Below are 21,672 nucleotides of genomic sequence, written 5' to 3' on the forward strand. Positions count from 1 at the left end.
TCACTTCGGCATCCAGCGTGCTTGACTTCGGTATCCAGCGTACTTCACTTCGGCACCCAGCGTGCTTCACTTCGGCATCCAGCATACTTCACTTCGGCACCCAGCGTGCTTCACTTCGGCATCCAGCGTACTTCACTTGAGCACCCAGCGTGCTTGACTTCGGCATCCAGCGTACTTCACTTCGGCATCCAGTGTACTTCACTTCGGCACCCTGCGTGCTTCACTTCGGCACCCAGCGTGCTTGACTTCGGCATCCAGCGTGCTTGACTTCGGCACCCTGCGTGCTTCACTTCGGCACCCAGCGTGCTTGACTTCGGCATCCAGCGTACTTCACTTCGGCACCCTGCGTGCTTCACTTCGGCACCCAGCGTGCTTGACTTCGGCATCCAGCGTACTTCACTTCGGCATCCAGCGTGCTTGACTTCGGCATCCAGCGTGCTTGACTTCGGCATCCAGCGTGCTTGACTTCGGCACACAGCGTGCTTGACTTGGGCATCCGCCGTCATATAGCTGGAATATTGCTGAGTGCGTCGTTAAACAACAAACAAACATATCACATCTGTCACATAGATATCACATGTATCACATATATAAACCATAACATACATAACACATACATCACACATATATCGCACTGTACTTACCGTTTCTCTCAATATCCATAACTGGTTTATCTGGTTTATTAACAGTGCGGAGTTAAACAAGAAAACTTTTCTCACAGCTCCAATGAATGGGTGCGGTTCAGTGTGTGGAGCTTAGGTCGTGTATGAATATGAAAGTAGTTCCTGCAAGGTGAACTCATTTGCATATTCCCGTGATCCTGATACCAGGTTCATCGGATTGTTTTATTCTGATAATTTTCTCCTCGTCCAAATTGTCTGAAATACATACTTACACTTTACATTAATCATATGTACAAGGCTTCCATCAATAACTATTACCTATATAAACGCTGTGTGTTTACTGAAAATTTTTTTTTATATGAAAACATGTATATGCATTTCCCCTTTGGGAAGACTCCTACATCTAGTTTATTTATTTAAAAGGCTTTTAAAATTTAAATTGAAGCATGCTGCTTCTTGGCAGAAAGCTTTTGAAGGGGAACAGCGGCAGTCAATGTTGATTAATATTTCGGGACCAAGAGCAAAATGTTTGTTTTCGCCATTCAGAGAAATGGGGGTTATCACGCGAGTGTGTTTGGGGATAATAAATATCCTGTATTAGCAATAAACATTGTATTTTATTGCCTTGGCTTAATTCTGACTCGATCGCCGAATGACAAGGACGACGCCATGTTTGTTAATAAACACTGAACGTAGCCCCTACTTGACCTTTGATATTTGGTCCTCTGTCCGCATTCTTTAACCAAAATACTTTTAGTCATACGCGTTGTGTTTCGGTTTTGGGGTGCAGGAGGGGCAGCCCTGTTTATACGGCCAAATGTTACTCACATAAGCATATTTACTCCTGGTGTATATTTGCTCACGTAAGTAAAAGTATATTTACATTGCGTTTGCACGTGTTGTATGTCAGGCCTGAGTAAATAAAGTTTCCTGTTACACACATGAAGTTTTGGTCATTTGAGAAAATGTCATCGATGAGGCTTGTCCTACAAAAACGCAGGAGAGATGTTCCCTACTTTCTGGGTGTGGGGTTAGTCCTGGGATTATGTCGGGAGAGGAGTGTGTGGAGGAATCCACGCTCTCAGTACTGGTGGAATACGATTGTGAAAGGGTCTCCTGACAATACACTGTGGGTAAAGAATTTCCGTATGAGAAAAGAAACGTTCTATTTTCTCTATGAGGAAATAAAACACTATCTGACAACTAAAGAGTTTTATGTCACAGACCCTATTGAGTTGGACCATAAGCTGGCCATTGCTGTCTACTGGCTAGCTAGTTCTGCAGAGTTTCGAACAATTGCGAACCTGTTTGGTGTATCAAAGTCCACCGTACACAAATGTGTACATGAGATCTGCAACGTTATCCCCGAGAACCTGCTAGAGAAGTATGTAAAGTTTCCGAAGGATGAAGACCTGAAATTTGTGATCAGTGGTTTTGAGCAAACCTGGGGATTTCCAAACTGTGCTGGGGCTCTGGACGGCACACACATCCCAGTCATAGCCCCTACCACAGCTCATGGTGATTACCTCAATAGAAAAGGATATTACTCTATAATATTACAGGCTTTGTGTGATCACCAATACATCATCAGAGACGTTATTGTCGGGTGGCCGGGTAGGGTTCACAACGCGAGAGTCTTTGGTAGTTCTATAGTCTACTATAAAGGGGAGACAAATGACTTGTTTCCGAGCTGCCCAAAACCACTGCAATTACAACATAAACAGGTGTTCATGCCTGTCAAACCCTGGCTTATGAAGCCGTACACGCACATTGCCAACATGTCAATTTCACAGAAAACCTTTAACTACAGATTGAGTCGTGCCAGAATGACAATTGAAAATACATTTGGACGCCTAAAGGGAAGATGGCGTCTTCTCCTGAAGCGCATGGATGTTGGCGTTGATTTTGCTAGCAATGTGGTGACGACTTGTGTGATTTTACATAACCTGTGTGAAATGCACCGTGAGACCTACATAGGAAATGAAGTAGAGGATGTTGACAACACTGAAGATGAAGAAAATGATGATGATGCACAAGAGGATGATCTGACATGCGCAAAGCAACCGAGAGATGACATTTCAGTGTACTTTACAGTATTTTGAATTTGAACAATTTAAGGCATACTGAAAGCAAACCATTAATTACGGCAGGTTTTCATTGACTGATGTATCAAAACTGGGTTTAGTAAACATGTACCTTTCTGTGAAGATATCAATAAAACATATTCAGGTCAAAATTTCCTCATTTTTATTTCTTTAAAAAATCAGCCAGTCTCGTCATAACCCTGACATTCATAACAAGGTTCAGAACAAAACTTAAAATGTAAAAGAACTTTCAATGGGTGACTTCTCTGGCCGGACTGGGCCTACACAAACAAGGTCCTAACTTATCTGCACTCTTATGCTAAGGAAGTTAACGAATGAAAAAACAACAAGTTCTTTGTTCAAATTCGGGAACACAAACACAACTCTTCAAAGTTGATAAAAGGAGTGAGGCAATTCATCACAACAGGCATCAGAAGGGTCTGTTGACTGTTGCCGGTCAGGGGTAGAGCAGGCAGCATACTGGATTGTAGGGTTATTCCAACTCGTTGATGGACCAAACATAGAAGACGATGTTTGAGATGAGGGGGGATTTACCCGCCCAAGAATCATTTGCATCATTTGAAACTGGTGGTCTCTTTCCTCGCGTTTCTGCCTTTCTTCAATCTCTAATTTCTTCTTTTCTAAGTTCGGCATCCACTTGTTTTTCTTCAAGTGACATCAAAGATGCTTCAAATTTATTGTTGTTTTCAGAGTAAGATTTCATAATCGAACCAAGAGTGACCTCCAGCTTTGTCTTCCGTTCTCTTTTCTCTAATTTCTTAATTTTCTTCTTTTGTTCGCTCTTCTGTTCATCTTTTTTCCTTCTTCCTTACTTCCTTCGTCATTTGTCTCATTCTTCGTTCCTGCATCCTTGTTTTCTTCATTTTCGTCACTTACATCAAACTCAGTCCCGCCATCTGTAGTACAACCAGTCATGTCATCACGGGTATCTGCAGCCTCCATTTCATCAATCTCACTGTTGTCTGGAGTGTCATCACTTGCCAAACTTTGTGCTCTCCCCATACTTTCTACCACCTTGACGGGGGATGTGGACGGTCTCTGTCCAAGTATTTCATTCAACAAATGATAGTGTCGGCAAACTTTTCTACTTTTACCACTAATCTTCTGATTCTTTTTACAATCCCAGTACGTCCTCTTTAAAGTATGCATTCGTATTTTGCACTGTGCAGCATTCTTGTCAAATCCGTGTATTTTCATTTCCTGGGCTATGATAACATATATTGCACTTTTGTTCTTCTTTGGGTCCTCTAACTGTTCCTCAACATTTTTCTCATTCCAGACAGACAAGAGACACTCGGTCTCTTCATCAGTCCAACATTGGCCGTGAGTAGATTTTTTTTCGCCCTTCCTGCTTGTAGGCATTTTGGCATTTGGCGTATGGAAAAGAAATCCAGACAGTGGTCTAGACAATATGCAAATTTCACTGCTATTAATAGCAGTGATGAAAGAGGTTGCTGATTTCCCTTTTCTAGATGTTGGTTTACTTACGTGAGCAAATGAACTATGCGTTTACACGACCACATATACTCCAGGAGTATACTAAGTAAATATACTTTTGCACGACCTCTTGAGGTGAAGTAAATTACGCCTGTAGTATATTGGCTTACGTAAGCAAATGCGTTTACACGACCACTTTTACTTATGTGAGTATATATACTTACGTAAGTATATTTACTTATATAAGTAAACGTGGTCGTGTAAACGGGGCTATAAGGCGCCGCAGTTCGCTGTGCAGATTTTCGTCCGTTAGGCACACCAGAAACCTCCTGGGTTCGATTCTCGGTTCGCCTTGATTATATTTCTAGTATTGTCACTACCATACCCGTGATCGTGGGTTTCACCAAAGTGTTTAACGAGACATGCATCACTCGGCTCGGATTTTCCTCCAATCTCATTAAAATCAGATCTTAGTTCTCGCTATTGCAAAACAAAGATCTGAGGACATCCCATTTCGAGTCACCTCAGAACGACCTTTCATCCGACCAATTAAAGCGTTGCCAACCAGATCATGAAAGTGACAGTCGAAATATGTTTTCTGGTTATGCAACCTCGAAAAACGCTAACACGGGGTATTCCGAACGACAGTTATGGTCCGTACTACTGATTCCGTCAAAATCATCGTGTATCTCCCGCTTCCTGTTCTTGGTAACGAACAGATGGATGTTGATGACCACTCAAAAGTTAATTGTACACACTTTGAGCTAAAGGGCTTCGATTAAGTCACTGAATTGTCAGAGCATAATCACCCGTGTCTTCTTGTTGCAAGGTTCGTAAACGCACTGACACCTGGTTCGCTCTCGCTATCTCGCGTGATCACGATTCTACGTCGTGATTGGTTGAAATATAATCATCGTCTATCTCTCGCTTCCATGGGATAAACATTTGAACAGAGGAGGCGTTGCACAGCACGTAAGAAGCACTGCCATACCCCCACGTGTACACACTGCTAAATATAAACCTACTCACCCACGCACTCTATCACTGAGTCTAAGCAACTATGGGTATTCCGGATATACAATGTCTGCTACATTATTGTTATCGAGCCTATATTGGATATCACCGAGTGTAACGGTAGTCAGTCAGATATGGTAATAAGATATTTTAATAGCGCTTAATTGTTTCTTTTCATTAGTGGTGAGTAGTTTTTAGATCCCTTGGGGTATGGAGCGAGTACCATGCTTTCCGGTGAGAAAGGCTTTTGTTTATCCGCATTCCGTCAAGGTGTTTTACAGATTTCAGGGAATTGGACAAATATGAGTTTCTCTATATTAGAAATTCTGTAAAATAAACATCATGAATACTTAGTTTCTCTGTTCAGAGTTTTCGAAAACATTATAGTAAAACATCGATTGAGTGGAAAGAATGTGTACCGGGAGTAAGTTGAATTTCAATAGTGTCAGCATGGATTTGAATATTGACATATAATCAATTGTGATGATGATTTAAGTAGCCGTGCAGCTAAACCAACACAAAAATACACTGACTATAAGATTGAACTATGTGTGAAACGTTTCAAATCTGCACTATTTGCATGGCTTCGGCAGGCGAGTAGTGTCATGAAGTTAGTATCTGACAGTGTGGACATATCTGAACTGCGTTCAATTCGTGATTGTTTAGAAGACCGTATGGCAATTGTGTGTAGTGAACATGGGAAACTAACTGAATTCAATTATTCTGATGAACATTTGCTTGCAAAATTTGATGAGATTGAATCAAAACATTTTGATTTAATTAAATCCGTGAGTGATAAACTGTGTGAACTTGAATTTGGTTTGAGTGAACGGAAATTTGCTGACTGCAAATCATGTAAATCTGTAAAGATTAAGTCATCAAAAATGTTGAATGTGTCAAAACTGTAGGAGACCGAAATTGCTGCTACAGCCGAAGCTGCAGCATTAAAGACTAACTTGAAATTTGATGAAGTTGAAAATCAAAAGAGAGCTGTGCTTGAAAGGTGTCAAACTGAAATGAAATTATCTATGGCTATGGCACAATTAGAAGCTGTAGAGAAATTAGAAAGTGAAGTGAATGTGGATTCTGTTCATTCTCCTGCTTTATGTCCGGATGGAAAAAACATGTTTGTACAAGATTATATTGACTCAGTTCAGGTTGAGAATCTTACACAAAGTGAAATTAAAGCTCCACATGAGTCATGTGTCAAAAGTGACATAGAATCTGTTCCGATTAAAAACGTTCAAGACTCGCAAAATGTTCTGTTCAGTCAAAACGTTCCGCTCAGAGAATCTCAGAATGAAGATTTAATCAAGGCCTTAGTAAATCAGATAAACATTGGGCGTTTACCTCCACCAGAGCCAGGAACTTTCTCTGGGGACCTTCTAATGTACCCAAAATGGAAAAGTGCATTCAATGTCCTCTTAGGGAGGCGAGGTATTCCTGAAGGTGAAAACATCTATTATTTGCAACGCTATCTTGACGGACAAGCCAAAGAGGCTGTCGAGGGATTTTTTCTTTTATCGTCAGAGAATGCATTCAGTGAGGCGATCAAATTGCTTGATGAACGTTTTGGAAACCATTTCATAATTGGAGGTGCGTTTCGTGACCGTCTAGATTCATGGCCGAAACTACCAGCAAGGGATGGTAATGCATTACGTAAGTTTGCAGACTTTCTCTGACAGTGTGAAACAGCAATGACAAGCGTCAGATCACTAGACATCCTAAATGATGAATGTGAAAATCGTAAGCTTATTCAGAAGCTACCTGATTGGCTCCTAAATTGTTGGAGACGAAAAGTCGCCGAATATAGGGAACAGACATCAGAGTTTCCTAAATTCTCAAGATCTGTAAATTTCATTGCTAAGGAAGCAGAAATAATGTGTGATCCTGTCACTTCTTTTCCCTTGGAATTGAAACATGAGAACAAGCCCCGGAACACTCGTGCATCGTCACAGCATCAGACAGCTAAACGACCACATGGTACAGTGTTCGACATAAATCTGAAAGATTCATCTCTAAGCACTGTCACAGGTAAATTAGACAAGAAATCAAATGTGAAATTTGAAACTTGCCTTTTCTGTAAAGGTCAACACAAGCTTGATGACTGTGAGACATTTTTGTCTAAACCCTTGATTGAAAGAAAACCGTTCCTAATAGACAGTCAAGTGTGCTTTGGATGTCTCAAGCCAGGACATCTTTCAAAGTTTTGTCAGAACAGGCTAACATGTAAAACATGCTCACATCTTCATGCTACTATGTTACATGGTGATCTCCCTTAACCTTCTGAGGAGACAAAGCTGAAAGGTATTAGCCATCTCAGTAATGGAAGCAATTCTGTGGATAAGTGGTCCATGATTGTACCCGTGTAAAATGATGCCGTTTTGCCAAAAAGCATATTTTGTATAATTATGTGTTTTTCCAAAAAAACATTAACCTTTGTTCAAATAAGGGTATGACACTTGCCTATCTGCACTTGCAATGTTGTATTGTTAGCCAAACCATTGTGTTTATATTTATACCACATCAGCAGTTCTCGTTGTTTAATGTAAATTAGGTTAATTCTAATTTTGGGGGGGAGTGTAACGGTAGTCAGTCAGATATGGTAATAAGATATTTTAATAGCGCTTTATTGTTTCTTTTCATTAGTGGTGAGTATTTTTTAGCTCCCTTGGGGTATGGAGCGAGTACCATGCTTTCCGGTGAGAAAGGCTTTTGTTTATCCGCATTCCGTCAAGGTGTTATACGGATTTCAGGGAATTGGACAACTGTGAGTTTCTCTATATTAGAAATTCTGTAAAATAAACATCATGAATACTCAGTTTCTCCGTTCAGAGTTTTCGAAAACATTATACCGAGTGTGTATTGGATGTCACAGAGTGTGTATTGGATGACGATGATTGTGTAATGGATATCACCTATTTTGTAATGGATATCACCTATTTTGTATTGATTGTCGCCGAGTGTGTGTTCTATGTTATTGGATGGCACAGAGTGTGTATTGGATGACGATGATTGTATAATGGATATCACCTATTTTGTACTGGATATCACCTAGTTTGTATTGATTGTCGCCGAGTGTGTGTTGTATGTTACCGAGTGTGTATTGGATGTCACAGAGTGTGTATTGGATGACGATGATTGTATAATGGATATCACCTATTTTGAATTGGATATCACCTAGTGTGTATTGATTGTCGCCGAGTGTGTGTTGTATGTTACTGAGTGTGTATTGGATGTCACAGAGTGTGTATTGGATGACGATGATTGTATAATGGATATCACCTATTTTGTACTGGATATCACCTAGTTTGTATTGATTGTCGCCGAGTGTGTGTTGTATGTTACCGAGTGTGTATTGGATGTCGCTGATTATGTATTTGATGTCGCCGATTGTGTATTGGATATCACCTAGTTTGTACTGGATATCACCAGTTTGTATTGATTGTCGCCGAGTGTGTGTTGTATGTTACCGAGTGTGTATTGGATGTCGCTGATTGTGTATTGGGTATCACCTAGTTTGTATTGGATATCACCTAGTTTGTACTGGATATCACTAGTTTGTATTGATTGTCGCCGAGTGTGTGTTGTATGTTACCGAGTGTGTATTGGATGTCGCTGATTGTGTATTGGAAACCAACGGGTGAATATCGCTGAGTGAAAACGGAGGTGCACTACACTGGTTAGCCGGCAATGTTTTGTATAGACACGCTGGGAGTTTGTGTGGTTTCACGTTGCTTGGTAAAGATAGATTGTGTGATACGCGAATGTTATCATTATCGATTTGATAAAATAATATAGTTTGAACACTTATTCTATTACACCAGGGGGTGTAATTAGTATAGAGTTCAAATATACTTAGTTGAATGGGAATACCGTTTGCACATCGCTTTTTCGATTCATACCTCAATGAACCGGGAATATAACAAATAGCATCCTTCACAGAATATAGATATTATAATACACACGAATTCCTACACAAGTTGAGGATTTAAACAAAATCAGAATGATGCTTAAAATGAACTATTTATCAAAACATTATGTGGCCGAGGCAAAAGTCTAGAGTGTTCTGTGTGCGGGATAGGAGACTTACCCCCAAGGCCGTTCAATGGTTGAGCATAGCAGTGGTGTTTTGGAAATCCCAGTTCTATTTATAGCAACACGTCAAACTGAAAGATACAACAGGGAATTAATCACGTTTTGATGTTTGAAGTGTCAGCCATGAGTGACTCTCAATAAAGAGTGACGATTTGTTTTCTTTACAAGACATTTTCCCATGTTTAAATAAGCAACAACTACCCCTTGACACCAGCAGGTTCTACATCACGTATACGTGTAATCGAGCGGTGATGGTGTATATCCCAGCATACTTTGCCAATGTATGCGCACATTCATAAAAGAAAATTATCATACGAAATTTACAAATATTTCTTACAAATTCATTTACGGAACCCAAAATGCATGAGAACTAACTCGATTTTATTTTCATATTTACTTTTCATTTTTAAAAAGCGTTTTATATTTGGGAAGGTGATCATCGTAATAGACTGGGTGAGTTAAAATTTAAGATGAGATCGGCAATATTTCAGCCATGTCGTGGTGAGGGAATGTTATACATTATATATATATACAGGTTTTCATACAGTCTGGGGGTGGTATAAAAGCCGCACAATTTCGCAACACATTAGTGGAAAACCGGAGGATAAATTATTCTGTTCCACATAATTCTGGACTATACTATATTTTGAGGGACTGAAGAATAAAAATCCTGTTGACGTGTGTATAGGGTGAATCAAGCGTATTAGAACGTGTACACGTGTACAGGATGACATTGACGAGTACTCGTAATCGCCATCTACACGTTAAATGCTTACAGGTGTAACGTGGTACGTAAGCTCTAAATGGTATTTTAAATACATTATGACAGCCTGTGCACGTTTTGAAATCAATAAGATTACATCAGATAGACTAAAACATGGAGGGAATGTTTAGTTCGTTTAGACTAAAACATAGAGGGAATGTTTAGTTCGTTTAGTTACTTAACCGGAACAAACAGCTCGTGTTACGGAAAGTGCTGCCTCTCCATATTCGCACTTTCCCTCCCCCCAGATAGCCCCCAACTACCGGGTAAAAGAAAGTATACCATTGAACATTTTATTTGATCAAAATATCACAAATGTTATCAAAACGTTACTTGGCTGAAAACAGTCGCCGAAACACTGTAGACTTGAGGTTCACAACACAGCTGTGATACCCCTATGAAACACATCAGCATCTAAACCACTTCCTTGTTTGTTTTAATGTAAGCCATCATCGAACGTGGGTGTATGCATTCTTTGCTCGGGGGTTTACATTGTAAAATGCTTACTATTATCATCGTAGTTGTTTTCTACACATCACGTGTCTATCTACATTCATAAGAAAACACACTGTAGTGTATGTTTTTGTCCCCGCCGCAGAAAACATGTTCACTCTCACGTTATAGCCAATCCTCAAATCTGCATACCATCATAAATTGTCTATGCTATTAATATAACAGACACATTCAGCATTACTCGTAAATCATTCCTCGACAAAGATCTGTCATTGTGACAGATTCAGGACAACCATTTTCTGAATGAATATTCAAATCCAAATGATAATACATAAGCTCTCTCTCTCTCTCTCTCTCTCTCTCTCTCTCTCTCTCTCTCTCTCTCTCTCTCTCTCTCTCTCTCTCTCTCTCTCTCTCTCTCTCTCTCTCTCTCAGTTCATGACGTGTCTACACTCCGATGCTCCTCTAACATATACGGGTGCCCATGTTTACGCAGTGTTACCGCCCACGCAATACTTTCGTGGCGATGCACTCAGAACATGAGCTATTAATTTCTATTTAGAAAACCACCTCTATTACCTGAACGTCCAACCAAAAACCCGGATCTATATTTAATCGGGGAATCCCCTATCAAAGCTTTATAGTGACGAGTCACACGTGTTGAGCACACACAAATAAACCTCACCATGTCAAGCAAACCTCGTTGTTCGAGCTTGATCGATGGCGAAAAATCAAAAATTGATATCTGGAGTGGGACACTCGGATCTCAGACCGCGTCAAAGCAGTGTAGCGGAGATAGTGGCTTCATAGAGGAGACTGTCCACAGACCAGGGGCAATACGGGGAAAGCCTTGTCATGTCGGATCCATGAAATTTGTTTCAACGTCGACCAGTGACGTTGCGTCAGATCAATGTCTTCGGAAACGTTCCCTAAGATCAACGATGAGGCCAAGTAACATTGATAACGTCTGTCAACTAGAAGACCTTGGGGGTAAGAATTGTTTTTTCATACAACCCTTGACTTTAATGTTAAAACATATCCTCTTATAATCGCTGGTACTCCATATACCGCCGGGCCTTGTAAGGTATCAATATGGCGGATTGATCTGATGTTGGAGCCGTGAAGAAATAGAGGCTAATGCTCAATAAACACAGGGCTTGCAATGTCCAAACACCGCACGGCTCGGGAGTCTATGAATGAAAATACTGCCATAGTGTTAATCCCTTGATAATCTGGGCCGGGGAGAGGGGGGGGGGGGAGGGGGGGGGGGGGGGGGGTTTGACTTAAGGAGGGAGAGTCCCCGTGTCTAAAGTGAATGCAGCACAACAACTGGAGTAAAAACAAGTATGTTGATTTAGGATAAGTCAATAAACATCATCATCATCAACAGCAACAACAATCGCCAACATTATTATCATCATGAACATTTTCTCCATCATGATCACGATCACCGTCACCAAACAATGCCCCTGTCGGCCTATTCCTCGTCCTGTCTTAGATCGGTGCTAGATCAATCATGTTTTCTCAAGTCATTCACTAATTCATTGATTATCGGTCCTTCATCGTCAAATCAATGAAACCGTTTTGACACTTCTATACAGGTGACAATGTTCACATACATCTTTAATGTAAACATCTTCACCCCCATGCAATAGTCGATTAGCTGAATCAATACTGTACAAACTTAAAACATACAGGCTGACAGGCTCTCTGAGTACATTATCGGAAGTAGAAAGCAATGCGCGTGTTGTTTGGGACAAGTCTATACCCTGGGTATCGTTAACATTTGACGATCAAGGAAACTGATCTCTTACCTTCCTATATAGGTAATGGGACAGCCATTTTGAATTCTTCTGACTTGGCGTAATGTATAGCCGTTTAAAATTAGCCACAGCTCACGGTGATAGCTCAGGAAATCCCATGTTGTGTTAATGTTTGAAGGGAGAATTGTTTTCACGGTCCGATGCCCAGTTCATATCTAGGCATTGGCGTTATTATGAGCTCAGCGTCTCAAAATGAGAGACTGTCTTTGTGAACTGTAACTTCAGCTGTTAGAGTGATCTACGCAATAAAACGCGTGTTAGGTGCGTAACACAGGAGTAAAGTTACTGAACAGTTGCAAGAAACAAATATTTGATTCCATGCCGAATTTCAGTGTAGCTATGTGTCATATTATATACAACTAAAATGGTTAAGGACAACCAGATGTTTTCATATTACTATAGTAAATCTAGCATGCCATGACAGATTAACTATTGTAACATGAAAGGATTTAGTGATCCTTAACTATTTTGAGTAGTATATATTGGTTGATAGGGGTATGGGTAGGGATTAAATGTACATTTATTATTCAGACAGTGGAACAGAGGAATGGGGTACAGTTACCCTATCTGGGGAAGAGATTTTGCCGGGGATGTCGATGACAACAGCGACCTCGAGCGTTGCTAGGCGACCATCCAATGGAAGCAGAGTTCCAGAAGAGTCCGATCATGCAGAATACTCGACCATGACATCAATGAGTATCACAGGTACATATCTCTGGTTATAACAAACTCGGATAAAGCGAATATTTTCCTGAACTTTGTGTATTCTTCTTTTACGGCGGTCATCAATATTCCAACTATACGGCAATCTCTATACATTGGAGTCTGGCTCTGGCAGGCCGGTGGTTGATAGCATGAACAACCTACCACGCACTACGCAGAAGCCGTGTCCTAGAGCCTGGCCACCAGATCCTCTGTAGTCAGATATTACGCACCCCGCTGTATCGAACTCGGCTGTGTCCAATACTCCGTTATGTCGAACTCACATGCAGTCCGTTCCCGGTGAAGCCTTACAATATTTATCACTTTTTCAACCTGAATGTGTCTGTTAAGTCGAACTAAAAATTCTCGATCGTTAGGCTGCAATTCGATATTTCACAATTCAAACTTGTTTAGTAAAGCTTCATTCCCTATTTCTGGATACAGGTATGTTTTATGTCGATACACGATTATATCAAATGATATTCGTATCGCGGCACACAACATACATATTATCCAAACCTCCATGACACGTAGAGCTATGCCATTCATACAACACATTACTGAAGACAGAAAGTATGTCCTCCGGAAGCGCTCGTTAAATCAGCAATATCATCATCATCAAGGTCGTAATTTTAAGAATACAGAACTAACATGAAATGATATATGTGTCTTACATCTTTTTTCATTATTAAGTTACAGAATTGACATCCCGATGTAGCACTGGCGAAGAGGAAATAGAGGAAGAGATTATTGTTGCCGAGAGGGAGGAAGTGGTCCATTGCATCCCACGACCTGTCACCGATCTGGTCTACATAAACTCGTTCAATGGGATGCGGGTCAAAATAAAATGGCCGCTTTCTAATGGCCGTTTTTTGAGAGCAGTTGAAGATACAGACCGGCCCGTCCTTATCACCGACATCTACCGAAGAGAGTTCAAAGAACAATATTACTTCATTAGAGAAATAAAAAACGCAATTGATGCGACTGACCGAATGTACTGCTTAATGTGTTTTCGGTACGACTTCCAAGGTCAATCGTTCTACCTCGCACCTGTCAATAGCACAGGCGACTGCCAGCCAGAGACATTTGGCTTCCAATTCAGTCGTGCAAACAGAAGTGATGTTGTGACGGATGTAATTACACAGACAAATAGTAAATATTGGTACGAATACCAGAAACCTGCTTTTGAAATGTTACGATCTTTCGCCTATAGTGACTTTTACCTCAGTATCGAGACAGGACGGCGGGTCGTGCTTCGAAACACCCACGGACAAACTCCCAGAACGAGGAACTATGCCATTCAGATTTTCGAAGATCCACAACGTCTCCCAGAAAGAGGATCTGTTTCGGAAAGATTCTCTCGAGGTGTACAATCATTACTTTGTATACACTGACGTTCATTGGTTGTTTATTAACATGCCATTCATTTTCATTGTTATTATTTATTTGTCATTCTTGTGCTGTGACAACAGTCAATACAGAATAAATAATCTGATGGGAATTTGGTTTGTGCTTAAATTCTGTGAGATAACGTCTAAAGGATGAAACAATAGACATATAAACAATTGTGTATAATATTGTGTATAGCTAAAACCTTTCAAAATGTGGAGAGAGAGAGAGAGAGAGTGTGTGTGTGTGTGTGTCTGTGTCTGTGTGTGTGTGTGTGTGTGTGTGTGTTAATGGCATGAATAACAAAATGGATCACAACAAATCAAGTGGAATATATTCAGGATCCCAAAATGGGCTTCGAAGATTCTTCAGTTTCGGTTGAGTAACAGCTTTCGCCAAATGCATGGGTTCAATGTTCTCCGCCCTGGTAATGCTGGACAATTGCTCAAAGCGGCGTAGAATCGTACTGACTGTTGCCCATGCTATCAACCACTGGTTTGTCTGGTCCAGACTCCATTATAAAAACCACTGTGGTACAGCTGGAATATTGATTGTCCACTCACTCAAGACGATCACATGGCAGGTTACACGTATATTACGACTACAACTACTACTCCTACTACTACTAGTAGTAGTAGTACTACTACTACTACTACAGCCACTGCTACTACTGCAACTGCTACTGAGAATATGGTTTACAACTTAATGCGTATTGTTAAAGTATCCAAATAACAAGCGCCACATTTATGTAAAAATCAACGATGGTCACCCAGGTGCTATTTTGGAGACTCCCTTCTCAATATCATCATTTCCCAAGTCAACGCATCTATTCTTTCTTTAAGGAAATGACAACATATCGAACTCTAAAGGAACAGCGGGTATCAACAGAAAATAACCTTGGTATATATGTCACATCTATTTTTACATGTAGTGCAGGTGTACTTTAGGCTATAAATTTTCCATGCTGAGTGAAAGGCCAATCGTTGCGTTATTAAAAGAACTGCCCACGCAAGTGAAAGTAGGTTAATATCTGCTATAGACACTGCCTGTTGAGTGAATGGATGGTGTTTGACGCAGCTCAGCAGATTAACCGTATATATATATATGGCTGTAGATAAGACGATATCATGGTTAGGCCGAGATATTAACTTCACTCTTGAAATCTATATCAAAATGGGGCGAAACCGCATTATCGGTGGTTCGAGAAGGGAGCTAACTCCGTTTGCCTAATCGAAAGTTCGAAGTGGGCAAAAGTGGTATGACCGGTACATTAGCCGGACCACAACCTGTCTACATCTTCTCGTCATGATCGATCCGTCATCGGAAACAGAATATCATCAAATCCGTATTGAATTACGCAAGTTCATCCTATTGTTACACTATCTGGTAATAAACAGTGTCACATGTAAAAGAAAACTGATCTAAATAACTATTCAAATATATTATTGAAACTGTTTTCGTTTGAATTATTCTGATATATCTTTACATGGTCATCAACTGTCGCGTGATGTGTTTTTTGATTGACATAAATATATGTTCATATCAAATATTTATATAAACATACTCGATAAAAAAACTGTAAGCATTGTTTGAAGGCTATTTAGATAATTCGACTTTGATACTAATATGTCTAACATACAAGATTCACCACCAACCCATCTTCTAGACAGAATTTGTCCACAATATTTTAAACAGTTTAATAACAGAAATATTGAAGATGAATTACATTATTTAATATCTTGTCCGTTTTATGAAGATTTAAGACTTTTTTTAAAAATATTGTATGTTATTAAATCCCACCTTTACAAATCGGACTGATTTCAACAAACTTGTCTCTATTTTAAAGTCATTTACATGTCTTTTAGCAATCACGCTTTACAAAATTTATAAACGAAAACCATTATTTGATTCATTATTATATTCACGCATTCTGTATATTACCGTGTATAATAATGTTTTGTACTGGATATGAACCATATTTTTATGTAATCAACTGGCGGCCAAAATAAACTTCACTATAGATTTATATCCCTCTAGTTTTAAACCACAAAAGATGCATCAAGTAAAATGTATTGAAAAGATCAAAATCTCATACAGCATCCGATATTGGCATGGCAGTTGCCAAAATTGAAGTGGGCTAGCAAAGAAAAAGCTTTCAAACTAATAGCCAAAGGACACACATATCTAAAAATTCTCAATGTTCAATGACACGTCACATTAATAGCGTGTATGACCACCCCAGACTGCCAAACACACAAAAACTCAAAGAGAAAGTCAGTCGTCTGATGACGTCACGTGGGGTACACCGCCATTCTTCTTGCCAGTAACGTTGGTGCTAACGACGTACAGTCCGGGCGCATCTCAGTCTCCGACGATGAGGTTGCGCTGTCAATAACTGTCCTTTGTAAGCCCTAAATTATGTGACACATACATAAGCTGTGTGTGTGTGTGTGTGTGTGTGTGTGTGTGTGTGTGTGTGGTTTCCAAATATACACATACAGTGAATGAGTGAGTGAGTTTTACGCCGCTTTTAGTAGTATTCCAGTTATATCACGGTGTGTCCGCTTAATGTCGGAGGAAAGCCCCAAGTGATGCAGGTCTCAGACGTTTACCACTTCGGTGAAACCTACGAGCACGGGTATGGTGCTGACAACCCTAGAAACATAATCGGGGCGAACCGGGATTCGAACCCAGGTTCCTGGCGTGCCCAAGGGACGTAACTCTTCACAGCGAATTGCAGCGCCTTAGACGATTGAACCACCCGTGCCCCCTACACATACAGATACGAGAAATGTCCGTGTCTAGTATATAACTGATTATCCTATAATTTACAGTTACATTACTATTTTGTGCGTTCTCTCCCGCTCGTTCCATATCATCATTTCCCAAGTCAACACATCTATTCTTTCTTTAAGGAAATGACAACATATCGAACTCTAAAGGAACAGCGGGTATCAACAGAAAATAACCTTGGTATATATGTCACATCCTTTTTTACATGTAGTGCAGGTGTACTTTAGGCTATAAATTTTCCATGCTGAGTGAAAGGCCAATCGTTACGTAATTTTAAGAACTGCCCACGCAAGTGAAAGTAGGTTAATATCTGCTATAGACACTGCCTGTTGAGTGAATGGATGGTGTTTGACGTAGCTCAGCAGATTAACCGTATATATGTATATGGCTGTAGATAAGACGATCTCATGGTTAGGCCGATATTAACTTCACCCTTGAAATCTATATCAAAATGGGGCGAAACCGCATTATCGGTGGTTCGAGAAGGGAGCTAACTCCGTTTGCCTAATCGAAAGTTCGAAGTGGGCAAAAGTGGTATGACCGGTACATTAGCCGGACCACAACCTGTCTACATCTTCTCGTCATGATCCGTCATCGGAAACAGAATATCATCAAATCCGTATTGAATTACGCAAGTTCATCCTATTGTTACACTATCTGGTAATAAACAGTGTCACATGTAAAAGAAAACTGATCTAAATAACTAATTCAAATATATTAATGAAACTGTTTTCGTTTGAATTATTCTGATATATCTTTACATGGTCATCAACTGTCGCGTGATGTGTTTTTTGATTGACATAAAAATATGTTCATATCAAATATTTATATAAACATACTCGATAAAAAAACTGTAAGCATTGTTTGAAGGCTATTTAGATAATTCGACTTTGATACTAATATGTCTAACATACAAGATTCACCACCAACCCATCTTCTAGACAGAATTTGTCCACAATATTTTAAACAGTTTAATAACAGAAATATTGAAGATGAATTACATTATTTAATATCTTGTCCGTTTTATGAAGATTTAAGACTTTTTTTAAAAATATTGTATGTTATTAAATCCCACCTTTACAAATCGGACTGATTTCAACAAACTTGTCTCTATTTTAAAGTCATTTACATGTCTTTTAGCAATCACGCTTTACAAAATTTATAAACGAAAACCATTATTTGATTCATTATTATATTCACGCATTCTGTATATTACCGTGTATAATAATGTTTTGTACTGGATAGGAACCATATTTTTATGTAATCAACTGGCGGCCAAAATAAACTTCACTATAGATTTACATCACTCTAGTTTTAAAATCACAAAAGATGCATCAAGTAAAATGTATTGAAAAGATCAAAATCTCATACAGCATCCGATATTGGCATTGCAGTTGCCAAAATTGAAGTGGGCTAGAAAAGAAAAAGCTTTCAAACTAAAAGTCAAAGGACACACATATCTTAAATCGCTCAATGTTCAATGACACGTCACATTAATAGCGTGTATGACCACCCCAGACTGCCAAACACACAAAAACTCAAAGAAAAAGTCAGTCGTCCGATGACGTCACGTGGGGTACACCGCTATTCTTGCCGGTTGTCTGGAGGATGTGGCCGCTGCCGAAGACGATGATCCATGACTTCCCAGAGGTGTTCTATGGGGGAACATGTCTGGGGAGCGTGCAGACCACAGCAACACGATGACGTTGTTGGCTGCAAGGAAGATTACGATTCAGGCTGGATTGGGTCTGGCGTTGTCTAGCTGATAAAAGACACCACGTGGTAGCTGTATGTAGAAATGGTAGGACAATCGGACGTAGAATGTCATCCATGTAACGCTCACCTGTCAAATTTCCGTTACCGTTGACCAGTGGCGTTCTCTCCTGCCCACAAATCCCCCCCCCCCCTCCCCCCCACACACAATAATCCCCCTGTACCATACATCTCGACTTCACACATGTCACATCCCGCCGTTTGTTCCCCTCCCCCCTCGCTCCAGTGACTTCATCTGAAGCACTCGTGACCTCTCGTGTCATTTCGGAACAAGTGGAGTGGCGACTCGTGCCCCGCTGGAGGCCATCAGCTTGACGCCGGCATCGTGCATTAGGGATAGTCACATTGCTGTAGTCACATTGCTCAGTTAAGTTACAGTGATATTTTCTAAATATATCGCGGTCGTTATTTACAACTTCTTGTTGTTCTGTTAGGAAAACTGGGATACGCACTGGTACTATAAATAGCTGGGTTTTCCCAAATAGCCAGTGGGGCCTCGGGGAAAAGATGTCATGACTCGTGACAGTAACAGCGTATATAGTGGGGAGGGGGTCACAGGGAATCTAGGGGAGGGTCACCAAATATGTGACAGTGTTTAGAGAAGGGTCATAAAAAATAATACGCATATTTGGGGAGGGTCCTGAAAAATGGGCATTTTACAAGAAATATATAGTTCTTTAGCATTTTGTCTTTTCGAGGAGGGTCATCAAACATTGTACAAGGACATGGGGGGGGGGGGGGGTCATCAATACAGGACAAGCATTAGGGGAGGCTCATTATTTTCAGGGGAGGGTACATTAGAGCATTAAATGGAATGTGTGAATGGTAAACGTAAGTTTGGGAGTGCAAGAAGAACCAAGAGAAGATATTTTGGGGTAACAGATTGCATAGGTTAGGCGAGAAATCTACGTTGTCATCAAGCACATATTTGTGAGATGCCATATAGAGAACGGCGGTACAAGAATGACAACGCAAGCTGAGAAAAACACTTTGACGCAAGACACAAACCCTTTGTTCGTCAAATTAAATTTACACTGAAATAATTATCCCAAAAATTATTGGTGTTTAACCAACACAGACATGTTTAAATCACTACGAACAATATTGGCTTCAATTCATTCCGTTTCACATCGTACACCATACTGACCACTATGCGATTGCTTCCCTTATATACTGAATTTGATAAACAGTGCCTTTTCCACAGTAAATGAGCACAGTGGCTTATTCAGGCCAGAACTCGGTCACGCCACATTCCGCCTGTGGTAAAATGGCGGCACGGGGGCACGCACCAGTTACCTCTTATTCGTGTGTACAACTTTCTACGAAGGACCTGCATTTCAGGTTTAAATAAAACTAAAAATGAACAACTAATAAGATACCGGGAATTTTAAGCACCAGTAGACCAAATATGATATGTTATTAACAATTGTTTAAGATAATTATAAAAAAATATGTACTTTCTACTCATTTGCCCATAAGTCCGATAGACTTTCAGAAAACTATTACAAAACTTCATTACCATAAATATTCCAGGAGAGTGTCTGCCAGTACTAGCAAACTGTTAGGAGGTCTAAATGAGACAAAGAAAACGAAACTGAGCTTTGATGCTCATGAAGATATGGGGGGCACGAGTGGACCAGTCGTCTAAGGCGCCGCGATTCGCTGTGCAGAGTTGCGTCCCTTGGGCACGCCAGAAACCTATGATTGTGGGTTCGGATCCCGGTTCGCCCCGATTATGTTTCTAGGTTTGTCAGCACCATACCCGTGCTCGTGGGTTTCACCGAAGTGGTAAACGTTTAAGACCTGCACCACTTCGGGCTTTCCTCCCACATTAAGCGGACACGTCGCGATATAACTGGAATACTGTTAAAAGCGACGTTAAACCGAACTCACTCACTCATGAAGATTACGGATTTGTAAGCAATGATATCTAATTTGGCTGCGCATTCGTTGACCTTGATGTGTGGTTTGCAAGTAACTCCCCGTTTCCTTTGTGTCCTCTATGTGCTTCAGAAGGAGTTGATGTGAAAAAGCAGAAGGATGGACTTGCAGGGACATTTATAAGTACGTGTGCGTTGTATGATGTGAGGTGCAGCATGAACCTGGAACCAGCAGGGCAAGTACAAGTGTTCATGGCGTTTTCAGTCAACATGGAGCAACTTGGCAGTGGATATCAGTGCATGAAAATAGTTGCACATTTATGAATATGCCTCCACCTATGACAGCTAATTCATATCATAAATATGTCAATAAGCTGAAGTCCCCGTGAAGATCTGGTTTAGAACTGGTCTTCAGCATCTCATGCTTGTCGTAAAGGCGACTAACGGGACCGGGTGATCAGGCTTGTATTTGTCATTGTATCCCAATTGAGTAGATCGATGCTGATGATGTCAATCACTGGATTGTCTGGTCCAGACTCGATTATTTACAAACCGCCGTCATACAGCTGGAATATTGCTGAGTGCAGCGTTTAACAACAAACAAACAATGAGCTGGAGAAATCTGCTGAAGCCCGTGCACATAAAACTATGAGTGTTCTGCCACAATCCATGATCATGTATGAAGTGACAGTAAAATTGTGAACACTGCTGTATCGGTTGACAGGACTTGGCAGAAGCGGGGCTTCTTGTAACTGGACGTAGTTGTTGCACCCCTGCACAGGCCCGAGGTTGATGATAGAAGGTAAAATTCCAGATTGC

At 40.4% G+C, this 21,672-nt stretch overlaps 3 protein-coding genes across 3 annotated transcripts; 2 read left to right on the forward strand and 1 right to left on the reverse strand.

The window, feature by feature from the left end:
* Positions 1-1,771: 1,771 nt before the first annotated feature.
* Positions 1,772-2,725, forward strand: LOC139455051 (uncharacterized). The gene has a single exon (XM_071236632.1). It carries the CDS (start codon positions 1,772-1,774, stop codon positions 2,723-2,725), a length of 954 nt encoding a protein of 317 aa, XP_071092733.1.
* A 753-nt stretch (positions 2,726-3,478) lies between these two features.
* LOC139455052 (myb/SANT-like DNA-binding domain-containing protein 2) lies at positions 3,479-4,090 on the reverse strand. The gene has a single exon (XM_071236634.1). It carries the CDS (start codon positions 4,088-4,090, stop codon positions 3,479-3,481), a length of 612 nt encoding a protein of 203 aa, XP_071092735.1.
* A 7,089-nt stretch (positions 4,091-11,179) lies between these two features.
* LOC139455728 (uncharacterized) lies at positions 11,180-14,519 on the forward strand. The gene is made up of 3 exons (XM_071237278.1): positions 11,180-11,483; positions 12,848-13,021; positions 13,712-14,519. Exons 1-3 carry the CDS (start codon positions 11,180-11,182, stop codon positions 14,410-14,412), a joined length of 1,179 nt encoding a protein of 392 aa, XP_071093379.1. The 3' UTR covers positions 14,413-14,519.
* Positions 14,520-21,672: the final 7,153 nt, after the last annotated feature.

The sequence above is a fragment of the Haliotis cracherodii genome, unplaced genomic scaffold, assembly GCF_022045235.1.
Source record: "Haliotis cracherodii isolate W230 unplaced genomic scaffold, xgHalCrac1.p SCAF_11, whole genome shotgun sequence".
NCBI lineage: Eukaryota > Metazoa > Mollusca > Gastropoda > Lepetellida > Haliotidae > Haliotis > Haliotis cracherodii.